Raw genomic sequence first — 17,567 nt, 5'->3', positions numbered from 1 at the left:
TCGGACAACACCACACTCTATCCAGTTTTGTTATAAATACATATAATAGAGTTGTGGCAACTGGCAAGCCTCTCAAATTATTAAGAAATAACCGGCGTTGCCAAACAGCCCCAAAACCACCTCGGCGTAACATAACCCACTTTCCAAACACACCATTAGAAAACCTTGCCATATGGAGCCATAGGCACCACTTGTCAGACTCCGGAAGAGGGAATCAACAAACAGACGGCGGCCACGATGACCTCCGCAACCAAACACACATCTATCGTCTTCGTCTTCGTCTTCCTCATCTTCTGCGTTTGGTTCTCAGTCTCGTCATCCAAATCCACCGACCCGACTCCAACTCCATGGCCCCACCAATTCCATTCCATTCTCTTCATGAATTACAGCGGTGCTCTCGAAATAATCGATCTCTGGTACGACTGGCCCAACGGTCGAAACTTCAACATCATTCAGGACCAGCTTGGGGAGCTTGTGTACGACCTTGAGTGGAACAATGGAACTTCGTTCGTCTACACATTGGACGCCCCCAATAGGTGTCACACAGCACAGCTTGAGGTGGGGATTCTTCGCCCTAATTGGCTGGACGGAGCCAACTATCTGGGTCAGCACCAGGTCGATGGGTTCCTCTGCAACTTGTGGGAGAAGGTGGACTTCATTTGGTACTACGAGGATGTTGTCACCAAAAGGCCCGTGCATTGGCGCTTTTACACTGGTAATTTGTTGCTCTCATCAGTTTTAGTTTGATTTGTTTATAGTTTTATGCGTGGGTTTGTTACTTTTGATTGAATGATTACAATGACCAGAAATGATGGCAGGGATCGAAAGTGATGGGCTTTTCAATAAAGATATATGTTTTTATTATTCAATTCGTGACTTTGTAGGGAGATTAGTTCTATTTTCCTGGGACAGGAAATGGGCATTTCAATTTTCTTCTGAGTCATGATTCTGAGTTGGTGAAAGATTCTTTGGGTGTGGGGATTTGAGATCAATAGGGGGTGGAGAGGGCACAGTAGGGTGTGTGTTCGAGGTGGGAAATGGGCAGTCCAGGGAGGGGCTGAATAAGGTGCGATTCTCAAACTTGTTTGAGATTGTGGGTGGCTGATTATGGGGTTCAGAAGGGGAGGTTGGACCCATGTTTTGTTGGGAACACTTCAAGATAGGGAGATGGTGTATATTGTGGCTTGCATTGAGTAGATGTGGTTGGGGAGGGAGGATGTTAGGCAATGGCTTCTGACTTGGGACTAGAAATTCTCGGTTTGACTGTATCACAAAGAGGCAGTGAGAGAGGAGGGGGGGGCATACAGAGATTTTCTTGTGAAGAGATTTGGGTTCCCAAAAGTTTGTATTAATGTAGTGGATAGCAGTTTGGACCAAATCTTGGCTATTGAATGAGAGAAACAATTCCTACTAGTACCTCAAAAGATGGGAGAACACTGACCATCTGTTGTTTCATTGTTCAAAGGCCCATGATTTATGGCCATCAATGGTTTCGGATTTGTGGTCTATGATGGTTTCTGTCTTTTGGGGTTGATTGGGTTGTTCAGAAAACATTGTTATAAATGATGACAAGTTAGCATGGCAAGTTTAGGGGAGAAGGAGGAGAAATATTTGGAGGGGAGCTGCCTGTGTCTTGCCTGGTGTCTAGGGAGACAGAGACAGAGCTTAAGAGGAAGTTGAGAATAGAGGGCCATGGAGGAAGTTGAGCCATCATTTTTATGAGGTCTCTTTCTGTTGATTTGATGAGTTCTTTTGCTTAGTTTTTCCTTCTTGCTCTCCTCTTCCCTAGAAAGTTTTCTCTGTACTTGTCCGGTGCCTCTTCTATAGTATTATTCTTATTTGAAAAAGGATATCTCCTGAATGTTCATCATTCCTGAGTTGCTCCTAAGTATGGCAAATGATCACCTTCTTCCCTTGCAATTATATGCAGGAAGGACTGCACATGTGATGACATTCGAAGTGGGGGCAGTGCTTGAGGACACGAAGTGGCAGGCCCCAGTATACTGTTTTGAGAAGAAGACTGATACTGATACTGATACAGCTCTTCCAAAGGCGGACATTGGCTCTATGAGGCTGGATGGGATTCCTAGAGGTTCAATCAGGCTCTCAATGTAATGATCTCTCTTGTATTTCTAGACTACTACTTCTGTCTCAATAAAATTTGCTTTCTTTTGTGAATCATTGCTTATCATCTCTCACCCTCCACAGTAATTTTCTGGGTTCTACCTTCAGTTTTCACTTTTCATCAATACCCTTCAAATATATTGGTTTTAAGAGTTCTGAGGAATTCTGGGATACAACCTTCAATCTCCTTTCCCATTTCCTAAAAATGCTTGATTGAATTTGAAGGAAAAAAAACAAGATTTTCAGAACCAGATGGATTTCTCTCTCCACGGTTTAATGGTAGGAACATGGTTATGTGGTAAAATAATTATAAAAATTTAAAATATATATAAAAAACTAAAGATGATAATATTTATCTTTTATTTTTTATATTATCAAATTAAATTAGGGATAAATATAAATTTATTAATATTTTTAATTCTATTAAATAAAACATATATATATATTGAAAATAGAAGAAAAAAACTCAAACTATTCAATTTTTCTGTATATTAAAAGTTATATATGAATTAATCTCAACAATTTAACAAAAAATATTGTATTGTTTACATATTTATTATTTTAATGTTTTTAAATAGTATTATTTTATTTATTGTTTTGTGCTTTTAAACAATGATAACATATAAGCTCGTAATGCTTGGTTGTCAAAAAATGCTAAGAAAAAAAAAAGTTAAAGAAAATGATTTTTTTACGTTTAATTTTATTATAAAAAATATGAAAGAAAATAAAATATAAATAAAATTAGTTAAGAATTTATGTATTTTAAAATTATTTAATTAATAAAAATACATAAATGAAATGTGTTTGAATCTAAAAATAATTTATTAATTTTAAATTTATTTTTCATTTTTTCTTCTCTTTATATTTTTTGAAACCAAACAAAGTATTCATCTTTCATTCTTAATTTTTCTACAAGTCTAAATCACCCATCCCGCATGGGCAGAAAAGAGTTTTTAAACATTAATCAACAAGACACGGTTTCAATCCGGCCCTTGGAGAGCCCAGGAAACGGCCTAACTTTGTTGGGCTTCACTTTACCCAAAAAGATTTTCATTGAACCCATTCAGTGGTGCCTTCTGTCCGATTCATTGAAAGCGGTAAGTATTAAAGAAATAGAAAAAAAAAAAAGTTAAGAAAATCATTTTATAATATATTGTTATAATATGCGAAATAGTAAAAAAAAAAATAATAATTAAAATTAATTACAAACTTCTGTCGATGAATAAGTGATTTTTAAAAATTATAATTAAGGATTGCAAACTTATACTCAAATTAAAACAGAGAGATATTAAGAATAATCAAATAAAAAGTTAATAAAAGAAATCAACAAACAAGTAAAAGACAAAATAATTTTTTTTGCATGGAAAACTCTCGTATTAACTATGAAGATAAAAAAATCACAGAGTTTAAGATCTTTAATTTACAATCCACTATTTAAAATAAAAAAAAAAACATAAATTTATCTTATCATTTTACCTTAAAAAATTACTCTCCATAACCTATACCTTAATCAACGTTGGTCACACAACACCTCCGATGTTCAAGTGGATTTCTTTTAGTTTTTTAGAAGATGCAAGTTTTTCTAACAACCCATAATTCAATTTTATGAATTTTTTCAAAAACGAATTTTGTCATATTTTAAGGGATTTTGGAAGACCACTTGAGTGCACTTAATCATTATTCGAGCACTTTGGGTGCTTGTGTATTGGCTAATCCCTTGAATAGTTATAAAGTTTGAGCGTTTTTTAATCCACTTTAATATTTCAACAAGTTATCTCGTTATTAAGAAAACCTTTTTAAACTTATTTGTGATTTTTCAATTGAATTAACAATAACTTTGAATCTTCAATAAAAAATAAGTCACCATCGAAAAAGTTTCATAAGCCAAGATAAATAAGAACAAAATTATCAACAAACATAAACAAAACTTAATGTCAACACATGATATTTAGAATTTAAAACTCAATTATTTTAATTAGAATCAACTTTGTAGTAAAAACCATACAACTCCATAATAAAATCTATGTTGAGTATAGAGATGGAGACCATGATTCCTATAATGAGAACATAATTGAAAGATTCAGAAAAAAAAAAAAAAAGATTAAGAAAATATGGGTTGACTTCCAGAATCCAACAGTATAGCACAATTAGATGATAGATGATTCTACTGAAAATAAGTTAGCCATAACTTACTTATATATTCGTCTTTGATTAGTTCCGACTCGATTGAAAATTCTTATTATGCTCTGACCGATACTTTTGAATCTTGACATACATGTTTCAAATTAATCAAAGGCTAATTTCGCGGAGCCATTAATTTTGGTCGGGCAACCCAGTTTGAAGTCAAAGCAACTCCGGTCGTGGGTATGGGTGTTGGGAGAAATTTAGAATTAAAAAATGGCACATGCAGTGGTTGAATCCTGCGTATATGGAGCTGTTAAATGTTGAGTTGTCATTGTGGTGGATCAGAATTGAATTACTGGACACCACTGATTCAACTTCCAATTTTCAATTTTCTCTTCACTCTCCACCCTTGGAGGCCTCTTATCGGTTTGATTTTTAAATGTGAATATTTTTTTCTAAAATAGATAGGAAAGTGTCGGTTTTGTGAATAAAAGATGCCGCGTTAGAAGAAGAAGAGGGGGGACGTGGTCCAACGTGGTGAAATTTGAAGTGTTAGTTGGATAAGTGGGGTTGCATGAAGGCTATTTAGTATTTTATGGACTTTTTCGTTTGTTCTAGTTGTTGCAACTTTCCATCATGGCTTCAATGAGAATTTGTTTTATCAGAATTTTAATTATCGCAGACACAGAAAATTTAGGAAAACATTTTTCTTTTTTTAAAAAATAGTTTTAAAAATAATTTTAAAATGTAATTTTATTTAACAGTCTCAAAGTTTTTTTTTTAATTCTTGTTTAAAACATTTGAAAAATATATCTGAAAAAAATAATTGTAAATAAAAATATAAAGAATAATTAAATTTATCATGTCATAAATAAAATTTATTTTTTAAGAAGTATTTTAAAAAAATATTTTAAATTATTTTTAAAGATATTTTGGATAATTATTAAAATATAAATATATAATATCTTTTATATAAAATAAATCAAGAGAATGAATTTTTGTATTTTAATTTTTTTTTAAACTATTGTTAAAAGTAATTAAAAATTATGTTAAGAAACATTTCTAATAAGGCCGAAAGCTTTGTCGACATTCTCTACGAAATCTATTTAATAGCTTTTCTTTCTCGTATTATTATTATTTTTATATATTAAATGATAAATAATAATAATAATAACACCATCGCTTCCGCCTTTTTCTCCCCAGGTTCTCGAAAATCCCAAACCTTTTTCTCTCTGCTCTGCAGCTTAAGTGCTTCTTCGCTCTCTCCAGGTGATTTCAATGTCCAAAACCGTAGATCTCTCTTTCCTCTACTTCAATTTTCATTATATGCTGAGTCATTGCCAATTTTTATTTTTTTATTTTTTTGTGTTTATCTAAATTTTCAGTTCTAGGGCTTGTAGGTGACAGTGAATTGCAAATACCCTAAGCTAGAATTTGATCTGATTAGCTTCTCATTTTGTGGTTTTTGGATGTTTTCAAAGCTGATTGTGCCTTTTGACTTAATTTCCGAAGAGTAGGTGCGGGATTTGGGTTATTTGAAGTGCAGAGATAGTTGCCTGCTGTTGGATTTCGTGTGGGTTTTTACTGGATATTGTAGGATTTGTTCAGCATTTCTGTTTTGTAACTTTCTGATGCTGGAAATTATGTTATGGAGGTTGTTGCCACTAGGCTGAAAACATGTTTTTAGAGGATTCGGGATGTATATCAATAAACCTTTGGGTGGTCTATTTTTGAGCAACGTTTCCGATGTCCCGTCATACTGGTGGAGCTTTTTTTCTTGAAGATTTGGGTTTTCCAGCTTCTGTTTTTGGCCAAACACGGAAAAGGAATCGGATTTAACATTCTAGTTGCTTCAATTTGTTATGAAGCTGTTTCTGTTTCATCATCTTTTTTATAAAACGATTCTGTTTACCCATCAAAAATAAAAATAAAAAAAATCATAATCATGAAGGAAAATGGATTTCATAATTTCCCACAAATCAAACATACCCACATGATTTTATATCCTTTTTCTATTTCTCTTTCGGGCATAATACAACCTACGGGTCTATATACTAGACTTGAATGCTGTTCTGCTGTACCATGTCTAGCTGACTTTATGACCGGAATGGGCAGTATCTTCAATTTTATTTTTCTCATGACCCCAGTTCTTTAAAGAAACACCTAACTATAAGTAGGGAGGAGTCTGCCTATGACTTTTATTGTCTATGCTTTTCTCTTTCTGGTGGCTGCCATTTCACTTATTCTTGTTTTTATAATAATTTATATGTCAGAATTTATCATTTTCTGACATTGCAAAGATTGGATTCCAGAAATTATTAAAAACACTGCTGAAGTACTATGAAAACATTACGCTAGGTGCTTGTGAGCCATAGGTTAGTGAGAGGTAATTGGAAAAATTATCCATAATAAAGTTATCCTTGTATGTGGAGTTGGATTACTGCCTTTTCAATTTCATTTGTTGAATTATGATCTCATATCATCTTTGTGAACATTTATGTCTTTACAGGCTGCAATCTTGTATTCTAGAGGCTGAAGTGTTTACACTCTTGTCATTTTCCAATCGCTCCACCGGACTTTAATTGTCAGCATCACTGAAACTATAGTATCTTGTTTTTCCCTGACAATGTGGTTTTCAGTTGTTTGACTCACTAATTCATCAGGGTTTATTGGGAAAGACCATAAATGGGTTCCTTTTGCTGCTGTCCATGTGGTGACGAATTTGAAGAATATGCTAATCCAAGTAACTCAATATATAGACACTGCATATGTCTAAGATTCTTTTTCCAGCAGCTATTCAGTGGGGTATGCATTGTAGATCCCAGAAACTCAATAATTTGCCTCTTTATATTCTCAATCTGCATGTAGATGTACTTTAGAAGATGCTTTTTATTGACTCGATTGGCCTATTTTATCCATTTGTTTCCATGGAAGCAGAAAATTATGTCATTTTGGAAATTCTCTATTCAATTATATAGCCTTCCTCATTCAAGATAGAAATGAGGCATCTAGATTATGCTATGAATATGGAACTTCATCAGTATTAGTAGCATTGGTGTTGCTTAAAATTTTTGTCATTATCTTTTACTTCAGTAAAATAGTTACATATTCAGGAGGGCTATGGATGCTTATGCAAATGCCATGAAATAGAGAATAGTGCCACTTATGTCATGTTGTGATGGCATTGATGTCGAGTCCAACACCTACCACCTACTCTGAATCCATGACTCAAAATGTAGGAAAAGTAAATAAAATATTTAAATTTCATAATTTGCCTATGATTAAATTGAAACTGACTAAATACCAACCTGAGAGAAGAAGTAAATTCTTTAGTGAAGAAAGTCACTTGTGACATGAGTGCATAAATCGCATTCTGGCTATCCATGGTTATTTATCAACTTATATTGTTGCACTCTTATTTGTTGATATGCACTGCGGTTGGTTGTATTTGTCTGTGTATAACTAGGATATAAGCAAAGGATTGTGATCTTACCAATGCTACCTTAGAAATCTTAACTGTGAAGAGTTAGGGGATTAACATGATTCTAGACCATTTGATGTAATTTGTTCTATTATTTGGATGATATTTTTTCTTTCTCAAAAAATATACTTTTTAAACTTGTAAGTTTGACAGTTTTCTTTCTTCCCTCTTTGTATCTTTTGTTTTCTTTCTAATGCAATCTAAATCATCCAATTGCATGGTTATTAGGGCCCATTTTCCTTTGTGAAGACAACATGGTTTACATCCCCCTCTTGTCATAGTGTTCTAGGCATCACTAGAAGCACTGATGCAACATGCCCCCGCCCCCCACCTTGAAATTCTTTTAAAAATTTTTCACATAGAGTGATTTGAACCCTTTCTCGGCAATAGGGGTTGAATCCCTTGATTACCACTAGACTACATATATTTTTTGACCCCCTGAAACAGATAGCTAGATGTTGCCCCCTCTCAAGCCATTTTGTGGCTCTACCAGTGACTAGTAGTCTTAAGGATTGACGTAGGCAAGCATGGTGGGGCAACCATTTAGACTGCAGTTTAAGTATGTTTTGGAGGGGATTTATTGTGCCTCTGGGGCTAATTGGTAGTGGTATCATATCATACCTAAAGAAACCCAATAGAGGATCCTGTGAAATTCTTTTGAAAAATCCTGCTGAAAAATGAGCAAAGTTAGCAAATCCGAGCATGTATCAGTTATGAAGAGACACTAATAAGGATGGATTTGTAATGTTTCATTGCCATGAGATATGTTACATGTGATATGCTGTGGTTCCCAATCTCATAACTCCCAGGAGTAAAGTTATGTGTGTCTAAAAGTTGCTCCAGAAAATCAGGCTTAATTGGTGTCCTGTTTGGATTTTTTTGTCCTACCACTCCAAATACACATCTTCCACATTTTCTACATCACACCTTGATGACAGTTGCTCTAGGATGTAGTAATGATGTGAAAAAAGTTTATTGCAGTAATATATTGTTCCATCTCATCAGAACAAAGTGAAAATGTGAAAAATTCCAGGAATAACAAAGATACGTTGATGATACAATTCTGTAGGGGATTAGATTTCATTCATCAATGCATATTGCCAATGGGCAATGTTATCAGATGATACTGTAAATCTTGATTCAGACATCAGTCATTTTGTTGCCTCTGCATCGACTGGCTTTGGTTTGATTATCACCACCTACCACACCCAGGATCAGCAATGGCTGGTCTGACTACCTAGGCCAGGCGACTGAGTGCACTATTTAGGTCAAGACTTAATGTCATTAATGTCACCTTGTATACTATTCCTTTTCAAGGTTTTTTTTGTTTTGTTTTCTTTCCTGCCTTTTTATCTTATTATCCTTTTATGTTATCACAAGCAACAGATAGCAAGATGAGATGAGATGTGCAGTTGAAATGAATTCCTAAAATTCCTCAAAATTTGTGTTTTTAGGATAGAAATCAAGACAAATGATCACTGTTTTCACCATAAGGAAATATGGTTATATTAAAACCGTAGGATTCAAATCAAATTTGGTTGAATGCATATTCAAATGTGATGCTTCACAAGCTTAATGATCTCTGTGATTGATTGTGAATTAACATTAATGTGTGTCTGTTGTACCATGGGAACTAAATCAGTTCTTTTATGTTTTATATAGCATTTAAACGTGTCGCCTGAACTCAATTTTAAAAAAAAAAGAAAAAGAAAATTATTAAAAATAAATAAATACAATTGGATTAGCTAAAAGAAAGTACAAAAAAAAATAAAATTCTATTAGATAGGACATTATTCAAATACTGCTAAAAGAATATCTTCATAATGATTTATAATAATATTAAGAATTTAAAATATTTTTATTTAATCACCTCATCCTAAATATTTTTTTATTTTCAAAAAATAAAAGATGAAAATAATAAAACAAATTTGTTTAAATTAAACATTTTGAAAATTTGAAAATCTATTTTCAACTATTAAAACATACAACCATGGACCATCTTTAAAGAAATAAACATGATTTTTCCCATCAAATATATTCAAATTGAAAAATTATAATTTTTTTTTATTATTGTTATTTTTATTTCAATAAGCATATGTAAAAAACAAATATGGTTTCTTATACCTCTATCTATTAGTTTCCATTTTTTATATTAATATCCATATCTTATTTATTTCATATGAACCCAAACATCTAGTATTAATTTCATATAATCCCAATTTTCATCAAATTCTCATTATACATTTAAAGACAAATGCCCATCAAATACTCACTATGCATTTAAAGAGAAATACTCATTATTCATAACCCAAATTCCTATTAAATACCCATTACCATTTAAACCCATATACACCATCAAACACCCATTCCCATTCTTGCAAAGTATCCATTTCATCTCATAGATATGAACCTTACCTTTATTTGGTTTCATTGACAAAACATGAATTGGCTCATTTTATTGTTTTTGTAGATTTGATGAGCTTGTTCCAAATCTTATGCAAAATGGCAGATTCATTCAGTTTGGATAGGATGTCCAATGACCTTTTGATTGTTTTGATGATTAAATCTTTTTATTTCTGAATTGGTATTGTTCTAAATAGATTTTCCTTGCCCCAAGTGGGTCTTTTGGATTCTCTGTGACAATTCCCTATTAGTTGCTGCTATCTTGTTTCCTGACTTTTGTGGTAAATATGTGCTGGATTTGCTTTGTGTCCATGATGATGCAGTATACTGCAATTTCTCATAGACCTGATGGACGATCAGTACCATCACCAATTCAAGGAGCTACTTCTTTGGCATCATCAGGGATTGGCACAGCATTACCAGATAGTTCCTTAAGTGATACTCATCACCCTGTCTCAAGGACAGCACCTTATGACGCTGAACAAAGATACTCTCGTTTGCAGCGTGATGGTTTGGTATCCAGGCGTGATAAGTCAATGACTCACTTCCAGGACGGTTCACAGCCACTGAGAAGAAATATAAGCAGTTCTGGTATGGAGCCACTGGGCTTTGGAAAGAAAAATTATGGAGTTGAAACTGAAGAAGATGGTAAACTTGCGCAGTCCGAGGCCTCAGAGAAGACTTTGGCAACAAAAGCTGCACATGGACTAGCTTATATACAAACAACTTCTGAAGATGAAGATGTCTGCCCCACATGTCTTGATGGTAATGTGACCTGTTTATCTTACTAGTCTTCTAGCTGGTCCCAAGCATGCTCAAAAGAAGAGTTTGATCTTGGCTCAGAACAAATGCTAGCACTGATTAGTAACAGACTACATTTTTTTTTTTGATAAGTGATTAGCAACAGACTACATTTGCTCTTATTACATCAAAATGCTTAGGGTTTTTGTGATAGATCATTATCTGGTCACAGTTTTGTGGTTGCTACAAGCCACGTAAAAAACTGTGTGCAGCTAAGCTGTTTAAATTTATTGATGGATTTTAATTTCTTGCAGAATATACGCCCGAAAATCCTAAAATCACAACTCAGTGCTCTCACCATTTTCACCTTGGCTGTATATATGAATGGATGGAAAGAAGTGAAAGCTGTCCAATTTGTGGCAAGGTATGGACTGAATGATTGTCTATATATATTATACCTGTGATTGCTCTTCTAGAACAAAAGTGAATCTTGAATCCATGAGAAGCCCATATAAACAAGAAAAGGGCCTTTAGCTTACTGATGTTTCAACATGACTACTTTAATTTTAGGATATTTAATTGTCATATAAAGCACAATTTTTATAGCAATCAAGGGTTAGTTTGGGAACATTTTTTAAAACATTTCTCAAAAAATAATTTTTGAGAGTTCTACAATGTTTTCTAGAACAAATGTCTGTTGAAGAACTTAGAATGTTCTCAACCTATTTTCTGTGTTTTAAATATTTTTAAAAAATAACTTTTATGTGTAGTGCTTTATTTTTAAGCATTCTCCATATTGTAGAATTATTTTTTAAATCAGCCTTCAAAAAATAAGTGAAATCAACCCATTACAATTAAAATACATTCTCATTAAAGCATCACATTCTTCACTCTATAGATACTTCTTGCTTTTTGTCTATGTGATATGATTTTGTATCAGGCACTCTCTCTTCCTCTTTTCCTTGCTTCTGTAAAGAATTACTAGATTTCTTGAGCTGTACCTCAGTTGGACCACTTTTCTTTCTGGAATATCAGGAGATGGAATTCTGTGAAAGCCCATAAGTTGGTGTGGAGTTTGATTTCAAAGGAATAGAGGATATATATATATATATAGCGGCCAGGAGTGGGTGTAAATAAAAAGTTCTCTGTATCTTGTGAAAAGCAGGCTCTGCACAAGGAATATTACTCTTCTTTTCACAATACTAGTATGTAACTCCTTGTAACATTCCTCCCTACTTACTGTATTGAATGTTTGCAATGTTTATATTGTCTTTTTGTATAGAGCATCTGGCACAGAACCATCATAATGATTCATAACCCGCACTACGCCTCTTGATTTTGTTTCTATGTGCATTAGACCTAAGTCGCATACTCATTCACTGCTTGTTAAGCACAATTATGGCGGGCCTTCTTAGCTTTTATAAGTAGAAAAACATAGGAAATTTTCTGGGTCGAGTCGAGACCATAGCATCAATGGTTACAAATCACCCACTGCCATCAGATACAGTGAAGGACCTTGCATCTCCACCAAGCATTTGGGGCTTAGCAGATTGTTTCTTTCTTATTGACGCATCGTTCACTGACATCATTAAGAGTTATTCAACTACGCTCCCAACTGTTTCTGGTTGGCAAAATAGATGCATCTTACCAGGCCATATTTATGGGGGTAACAGCCAGTCCACATCAGTGTTTTGTATTCAATATCATATTGACGTATGTCTCAATCAAGTGGTGGGTTCTGAGTCCTTGAAATTTATCTCATATTGTGCTGGCATATTGAAGTAGATTGAGGTAGACCTTTGGCCTAATTAGCAAGTTGGTCCAGAAGATATTTCTGGAATTTTTTCTGGGGGCATCATAACCTCTCTGTCTGCATTCGGTAGGTAACCAAACTGTCACTACAATAATTTTTAGTGCTTTTTAGTTTAGGAAAGAAAAAAGAACACCCATGTTCTCTTTGGATCGTGGAAAATATCATAGAAGGGAAAATAAAAAACAGAAAGAAAGTCGAATATTCTTGTTTGGTTCATAAAGCATAACGGAAAGGAAAAAACCGGAGAAAGAAATTCAAATAGTCTTCTTTCCATTTTACTTTCCCTCAAATTTCCATCCTAAATAGAGTCTAAAGATGCGGTAATGATAATTCGGTGGCAAAAAGAAGTGCATTTTTAGGTTATGTTTGTTTTTGGAAAGTACAAAGGAAAGAAAAAAAATATTAAGGAATATGATTTTCTTATATCAGGTTGTCCTATAAAATATTCAAAAAAATAAATAAATAAAATTAAAATCAGTTAGAAATTTATGTATTTTAAAATTATTTAATCTTTATATGGATGAGTTAAAATAAATAAAATGAGTTTGAAATAGCAAATAAAAATAATTTATCATCTTTAACTTTATTTTTTATTTTCCTTCACTTTTTCTTTCCGTTGCATTTTTCTTCAAATTTTTCGAGAACCAAACACAGTCTTAAGGATTTTTTTTTTTCCTCCCTTTTTTCCATTTTCCAAAACAAAACCAATGAGCAATTTTCTTCTCCTAAACCAGAGAATTCTACCCAGAGACAGGCTCTTTTTTTTTTTTTCTTTTTTTCAAATTAAAGAGGCTAGTTAGGTAAGCAATTGAATTGCATGCTTCCAAGATGGCCTTGATCATCGTCCAAACTCAACGCAACTGAAAAGCCTAGATAGATATAAAAAAAAAAAAAAAAAAGTTGGTTAGACGGTCTTTCACAGCCTTTAAACCATGCACACATCAATACAGCATGAGGCAACAACAACAGTGGAAGAAGACACCCCCATTCTGGTAGGCGGACACCCTTGCATGGGCCCCCTGCCCAGTTCCCCTACCACGTAACCAGACAGACAGCCTTTAATAGGGGCATGTGATGGAACCAGGCTCACAACTTCACCCAAAAGAACAAAAATGGATATGGTAACTTTAAAATACACCAGAGGATAATCATAAAAAGATGAAATGCAGCATTCTTGCTGATCATTGATCTGATATCAAATACAAAATTGCAGTTTCAGTTTGACAATAGATATCATGGAGGAAAGTTACATAAGAGACTAGGATCTCTAAGCTTCCTATTTTAACTATCCACTGATGGGGTATTCACTTTCTTGCTTACAGCTTCTTCCTCCATTGTGCCTTCCTGCGCTACCCTGTACTTGTACCTTTGTGCTGAGTATAGAAATATGCAGAAATTGATCACACTAAAAACTGTGAGAAGCCAATACAAATAATCGAATCTACCGGTGTTTATGTTCTGGGAAAGCCAAGATGGGTGCATCTGCTGTCGGTCGCCGGTGATTGATTTGATGATGCTGTTCAATATAGTGGCTCCAAAGCAACCTAAGCCACCAGCCACCGCAGCGTAAGCAGATCCTATACTCCTCATGGCATCGGGGGCCTCCTCATACAGGAATTCGAGTAACCCCACAATGCAGAACACTTCGGCTATGCCGATGAGGCAGTACTGGATCAGTAACCAGTATGCACTTAGGTGGGGCATGGGTGTTAGAAAAGTAAATTCATAGCCCTGTTTGATCGCATAGTTCCTTCTGTACCTCTCAAAGACACCAGCCCAGGCTACAGATAGGATTGAGACTGCTAGACCAATGCCTACCCTCTGAAGCTGAGAAGCACCATGAGGATGGCCTGTGATGCGTCGGGAGATGGGGACGAATATGGAGTAATAGAGAGACAGTATAAGAAATATGCTCAGCCCAGGAAAGACAGGCATGCATGTGACGGGGAGTTTCAGACGGCCAATGTGGGTGTTCAATGTATAAGCCTGCTGTACTGAGAGAGTCAGAAACTCAGTTAAGATCAAACTCAGTATTATTGTGCAAGCTGGAATAGGAAGTAGTTTCACAAGGATCTTCACTTCTTCTACTTGGGTCACTGTACAAAGCCTCCAAGGACTTGGAGCAGCACCATCTTCCTTGAGTTGCAAAGCTGCTTTGTCCAAACATCTAGACAGCCAAAAAGTTCAAACGCCATACGGTTAAGGCATGATTGTAATAGCAACAATTCTTTAGGACCAAAAAATATGGATTTTTGTCTACAGAGAGATCCTCCATTGACACTAAAAACTAAGATTTTTGAGGAACTTGTCCTCCTAGGATTACCTGAAATCATCAGTGTGAACTATCTTTCGGCTACCCTTTATCGCAGATTGTTTGCCTGGAAGCTCATAAAGGCCTACATACTCGCCGCTGGAAAATGAGACATTTCTCTTCCGAAAGGCAGCAACCAGAACTTGGGCGACTCGTGTCAGAGGGCTGCCTCCTGGCAACCTGTGCCTATACAATGGAGTGCCAATAAAGAAGACCAGGTTTGATATGCCCATAGCTATGGCCAATGAACCAAAGGCAGATCCCCATCCACGCTTTATCTGAATGTAGACCACTGCAGTGAAGGCCACAATTGCCCCAATGGTGACAGAGAGGTAAAAGAAATTGAAAAACCTATCGAGGTGGGTCTTGTAGTCTCTACTTCTTTCATCAAACTGATCAGCCCCGAAGGAGGAAACACAGGGTCTAATACCGGCAGCTCCAAAGCCAGTCACATAAAGGACTGTATAGAGGTAAAACATCTGCCATGGTTTTGCAGGCTCACAACTGCCCAGAAGTAGGGAGAACTGATCACACTGGTCTTGGTTGGGCACGAAGATGTTCATTGTTGCACATAATGTTATTCCTGTCAGACCCTCCAGAACAAAACACAAGAAAAAGATGGGGTTCTTATCAATATGCTTGGAAATAGAGAGCTCTAGCAAATGATTAAACAAATAGCAGTGTCATGTAGATGATAAATCATGCTGACAATGAATAACAGAACTGTTGCTACTATGGATTTTATATACAGATCTTACTGCAAGATAGATTGTTGTGAAAATTGCTATTGTCCAATATCGACCCAGGTATGCATCAGCGAGAAAACCACCAAGAACAGAGGATGCCTGTGATATCCCCAGGAAATTGTTCACTGCATTTGCTGAACTGGAAAAAGGCCGATGCATGACATAGAACATAAAGGCCACCATGTTAACTGAAAGACCGAAATAAGCCATTCTCTCTGCCATTTCATTCCCTGGAAAAGAAACAATCAAGCTTACCACCTGATATTTATATTCGAGAGGTGTTTAGAACAAGATCTGATGGAAATAGTAAACTACACTTCAACAATTCTGAAAATTAAGACCTTTTCCCTGTGGAAAATCAAAATAAAACCTCAGAAATGTGTTGGACTCAGTTGAATGAAAGACATGTTAGCACAGATTCCAAACAATCACAAATCAACAATTCAATTCTCTTAAGTTCTTTCTCAGTGAAAACCAAGCACATGAAATGTCTTGTTTACCAAAAATGAAGAAGGCAGCAACCCAACCGCCCGTCTTTGACAGATCCGGTATAGGCTTCCCATGAATGTTAACCGGTGTAGTTCCTCCAACATATCCACCTCCAAAAGCCGTTCGCCTATCATCCGACTCAAGGAAATAGATGCCCAGTTTCTTCCTTCTAAATGACTCTGAATTCCCACCCAAACTAGCAGGTGTCTCAGGCTGGACTTCAGGTGACTTGATTTCTCTGGCAGCCATCCCTCAATTCCCTGCAGCACTAAACCAACATCACCCCTCAAATTCTCAGAAAATCATTAGAATATTTCTATAAACACAGCTAACCCATTTCACAGAAAATGAAATGAGCACATCATGATACAGAACTTACCAAACAAACCCCAATTGGCTCAGTTTCTCAACTTCACTCTAAGCAAGCAAGCTTGTCATGTAAACTAAAAAAAAAAAAAATCAGAAAAAAAAGAGCCTTTCTGACAATTCAAACCAAAAAAATCACCCAAAATATTCTCCAATCAGATAGAGAACACAATGCCCTTCGTGCCCCAGGAGAAAAATCTCATCTCAAGTCAAAATCTTTCCAATCCAATTCAGAGAACAACACTACATTTCTAGGAATGTGGTTGTACTAAAGACAAGTTTGGCACACTCTAGAGACAGAAAACAACAAGAAAAGGTTGTCATACATAAGAAAAATTAGCTCACCCTTCGTTGTGCAACTATAGAACCGCAACTTGGAACTTAGTTCTGACTATTCAACTACTTGTATACATACGAAAAAACCAAGATATATAAGTAAAATATCTGGGTTTACAAGAGGGAGTGTTCAAACTTTGAGGACAGTTAGAAAGTATTAGTACGTGTAAGATTATGAAGAATTGAAAGCAAGCAAGCAAACAATAAAGAGGGATCCAACCAACACGTGAGGGCCCCAAAGAAGACGAGCTAACACAATAAATTGTATACAAAATAGCGTTAGAAGCCATTAATGCTTACCAGTGAAGGAGGTTGAAGCTGCACGCATGACTCCATTGTTGAAAGCAGCCCATTCTTTAACTCTCTTTTTGAGTACTGTTTTTTAATGGCTCAATTGCCTCAACCCTCAGTGGTAATGATTGTGGCTTCTCACAGATTTTAATTGTAGAGAGATTCATGGCAGATGAAATATTGAAAGTTAAAAAAAAACACCATTTCCATTCATGAAGATTTTGTTACATCGTCCTCGGATTCCTTTACATTTGTTCTAAAAGCCATTATTTGGATGATTAAAATCTATAAGTTTTTTTACTTATTCTAAAAGTAATCATTTAAATGTTCAAATATTTATCA

At 35.2% G+C, this 17,567-nt stretch overlaps 3 protein-coding genes across 11 annotated transcripts; 2 read left to right on the top strand and 1 right to left on the bottom strand.

Moving 5' to 3' along the window:
* Positions 1–110: 110 nt before the first annotated feature.
* LOC117931210 (uncharacterized protein At4g14100-like) lies at positions 111–2,181 on the top strand. 2 transcript variants are annotated; one of them, XR_004654015.1, is made up of 3 exons: positions 111–715; positions 807–1,723; positions 1,931–2,016. XR_004654015.1 is itself a non-coding variant. In XM_034852166.1 (2 exons), exons 1-2 carry the CDS (start codon positions 238–240, stop codon positions 2,113–2,115), a joined length of 663 nt encoding a protein of 220 aa, XP_034708057.1. In that variant the 5' UTR covers positions 121–237; the 3' UTR covers positions 2,116–2,181. The 2 variants fall into 2 exon arrangements, 1 of the variants encoding a protein (XP_034708057.1); XM_034852166.1 differs by lacking the exon at positions 807–1,723 and having other exon boundaries at positions 121–715; positions 1,931–2,181.
* A 3,239-nt stretch (positions 2,182–5,420) lies between these two features.
* LOC117924102 (E3 ubiquitin-protein ligase At3g02290-like) lies at positions 5,421–12,199 on the top strand. 4 transcript variants are annotated; one of them, XM_034842665.1, is made up of 6 exons: positions 5,421–5,517; positions 6,758–6,832; positions 6,912–7,053; positions 10,456–10,897; positions 11,188–11,297; positions 11,909–12,199. In XM_034842665.1, exons 3-6 carry the CDS (start codon positions 6,934–6,936, stop codon positions 11,933–11,935), a joined length of 699 nt encoding a protein of 232 aa, XP_034698556.1. In that variant the 5' UTR covers positions 5,421–5,517; positions 6,758–6,832; positions 6,912–6,933; the 3' UTR covers positions 11,936–12,199. The 4 variants fall into 4 exon arrangements, with proteins under 4 accessions (XP_034698556.1, XP_034698564.1, XP_034698573.1 ...); XM_034842682.1 differs by lacking the exon at positions 5,421–5,517 and adding an exon at positions 6,555–6,634; XM_034842690.1 differs by lacking the exon at positions 5,421–5,517 and adding an exon at positions 6,605–6,623.
* Positions 12,200–13,831: 1,632 nt separating this feature from the next.
* LOC117921591 (protein NRT1/ PTR FAMILY 6.1) lies at positions 13,832–17,051 on the bottom strand. 5 transcript variants are annotated; one of them, XM_034839523.1, is made up of 6 exons: positions 16,944–17,051; positions 16,612–16,675; positions 16,244–16,500; positions 15,756–15,973; positions 15,010–15,590; positions 13,832–14,853 (listed from the first exon to the last, which is right to left on the bottom strand). In XM_034839523.1, the coding sequence occupies exons 3-6, from the start codon at positions 16,479–16,481 to the stop codon at positions 13,968–13,970; spliced, it is 1,923 nt and encodes a 640-aa protein (XP_034695414.1). In that variant the 5' UTR covers positions 16,482–16,500; positions 16,612–16,675; positions 16,944–17,051; the 3' UTR covers positions 13,832–13,967. The 5 variants fall into 5 exon arrangements, with proteins under 5 accessions (XP_034695414.1, XP_034695422.1, XP_034695439.1 ...); XM_034839531.1 differs by having other exon boundaries at positions 16,244–16,492; XM_034839548.1 differs by lacking the exon at positions 16,612–16,675 and having other exon boundaries at positions 16,944–17,046.
* Between the last annotated feature and the right edge of the window lie 516 nt (positions 17,052–17,567).

Source organism: Vitis riparia, chromosome 1 (genome assembly GCF_004353265.1).
Source record: "Vitis riparia cultivar Riparia Gloire de Montpellier isolate 1030 chromosome 1, EGFV_Vit.rip_1.0, whole genome shotgun sequence".
NCBI classification, from domain to species: domain Eukaryota; kingdom Viridiplantae; phylum Streptophyta; class Magnoliopsida; order Vitales; family Vitaceae; genus Vitis; species Vitis riparia.
Note: the sequence above shows the minus strand (reverse complement) of the source record. Positions and strands in the feature narration are given on the sequence as shown.

Coding starts and splice junctions, on each gene's coding strand:
- LOC117931210 (XM_034852166.1), top strand. CDS start 238: ATGACCTCCGCAACCAAACACACATCTATCGTCTTCGTCTTCGTCTTC. Junction 716..1,930: donor GCATTGGCGCTTTTACACTG/GTAATTTGTTGC, acceptor AATTATATGCAG/GAAGGACTGCACATGTGATG.
- LOC117924102 (XM_034842665.1), top strand. CDS start 6,934: ATGGGTTCCTTTTGCTGCTGTCCATGTGGTGACGAATTTGAAGAATAT. Junction 7,054..10,455: donor TCCAGCAGCTATTCAGTGGG/GTATGCATTGTA, acceptor ATGATGATGCAG/TATACTGCAATTTCTCATAG. Junction 11,298..11,908: donor GCTGTCCAATTTGTGGCAAG/GTATGGACTGAA, acceptor CTGGAATATCAG/GAGATGGAATTCTGTGAAAG.
- LOC117921591 (XM_034839523.1), bottom strand. CDS start 16,481: ATGGCTGCCAGAGAAATCAAGTCACCTGAAGTCCAGCCTGAGACACCT. Junction 15,974..16,243: donor TGCTGCCTTCTTCATTTTTG/GTAAACAAGACA, acceptor TTTCTTTTCCAG/GGAATGAAATGGCAGAGAGA. Junction 14,854..15,009: donor GTTCACACTGATGATTTCAG/GTAATCCTAGGA, acceptor TTGGCTGTCTAG/ATGTTTGGACAAAGCAGCTT.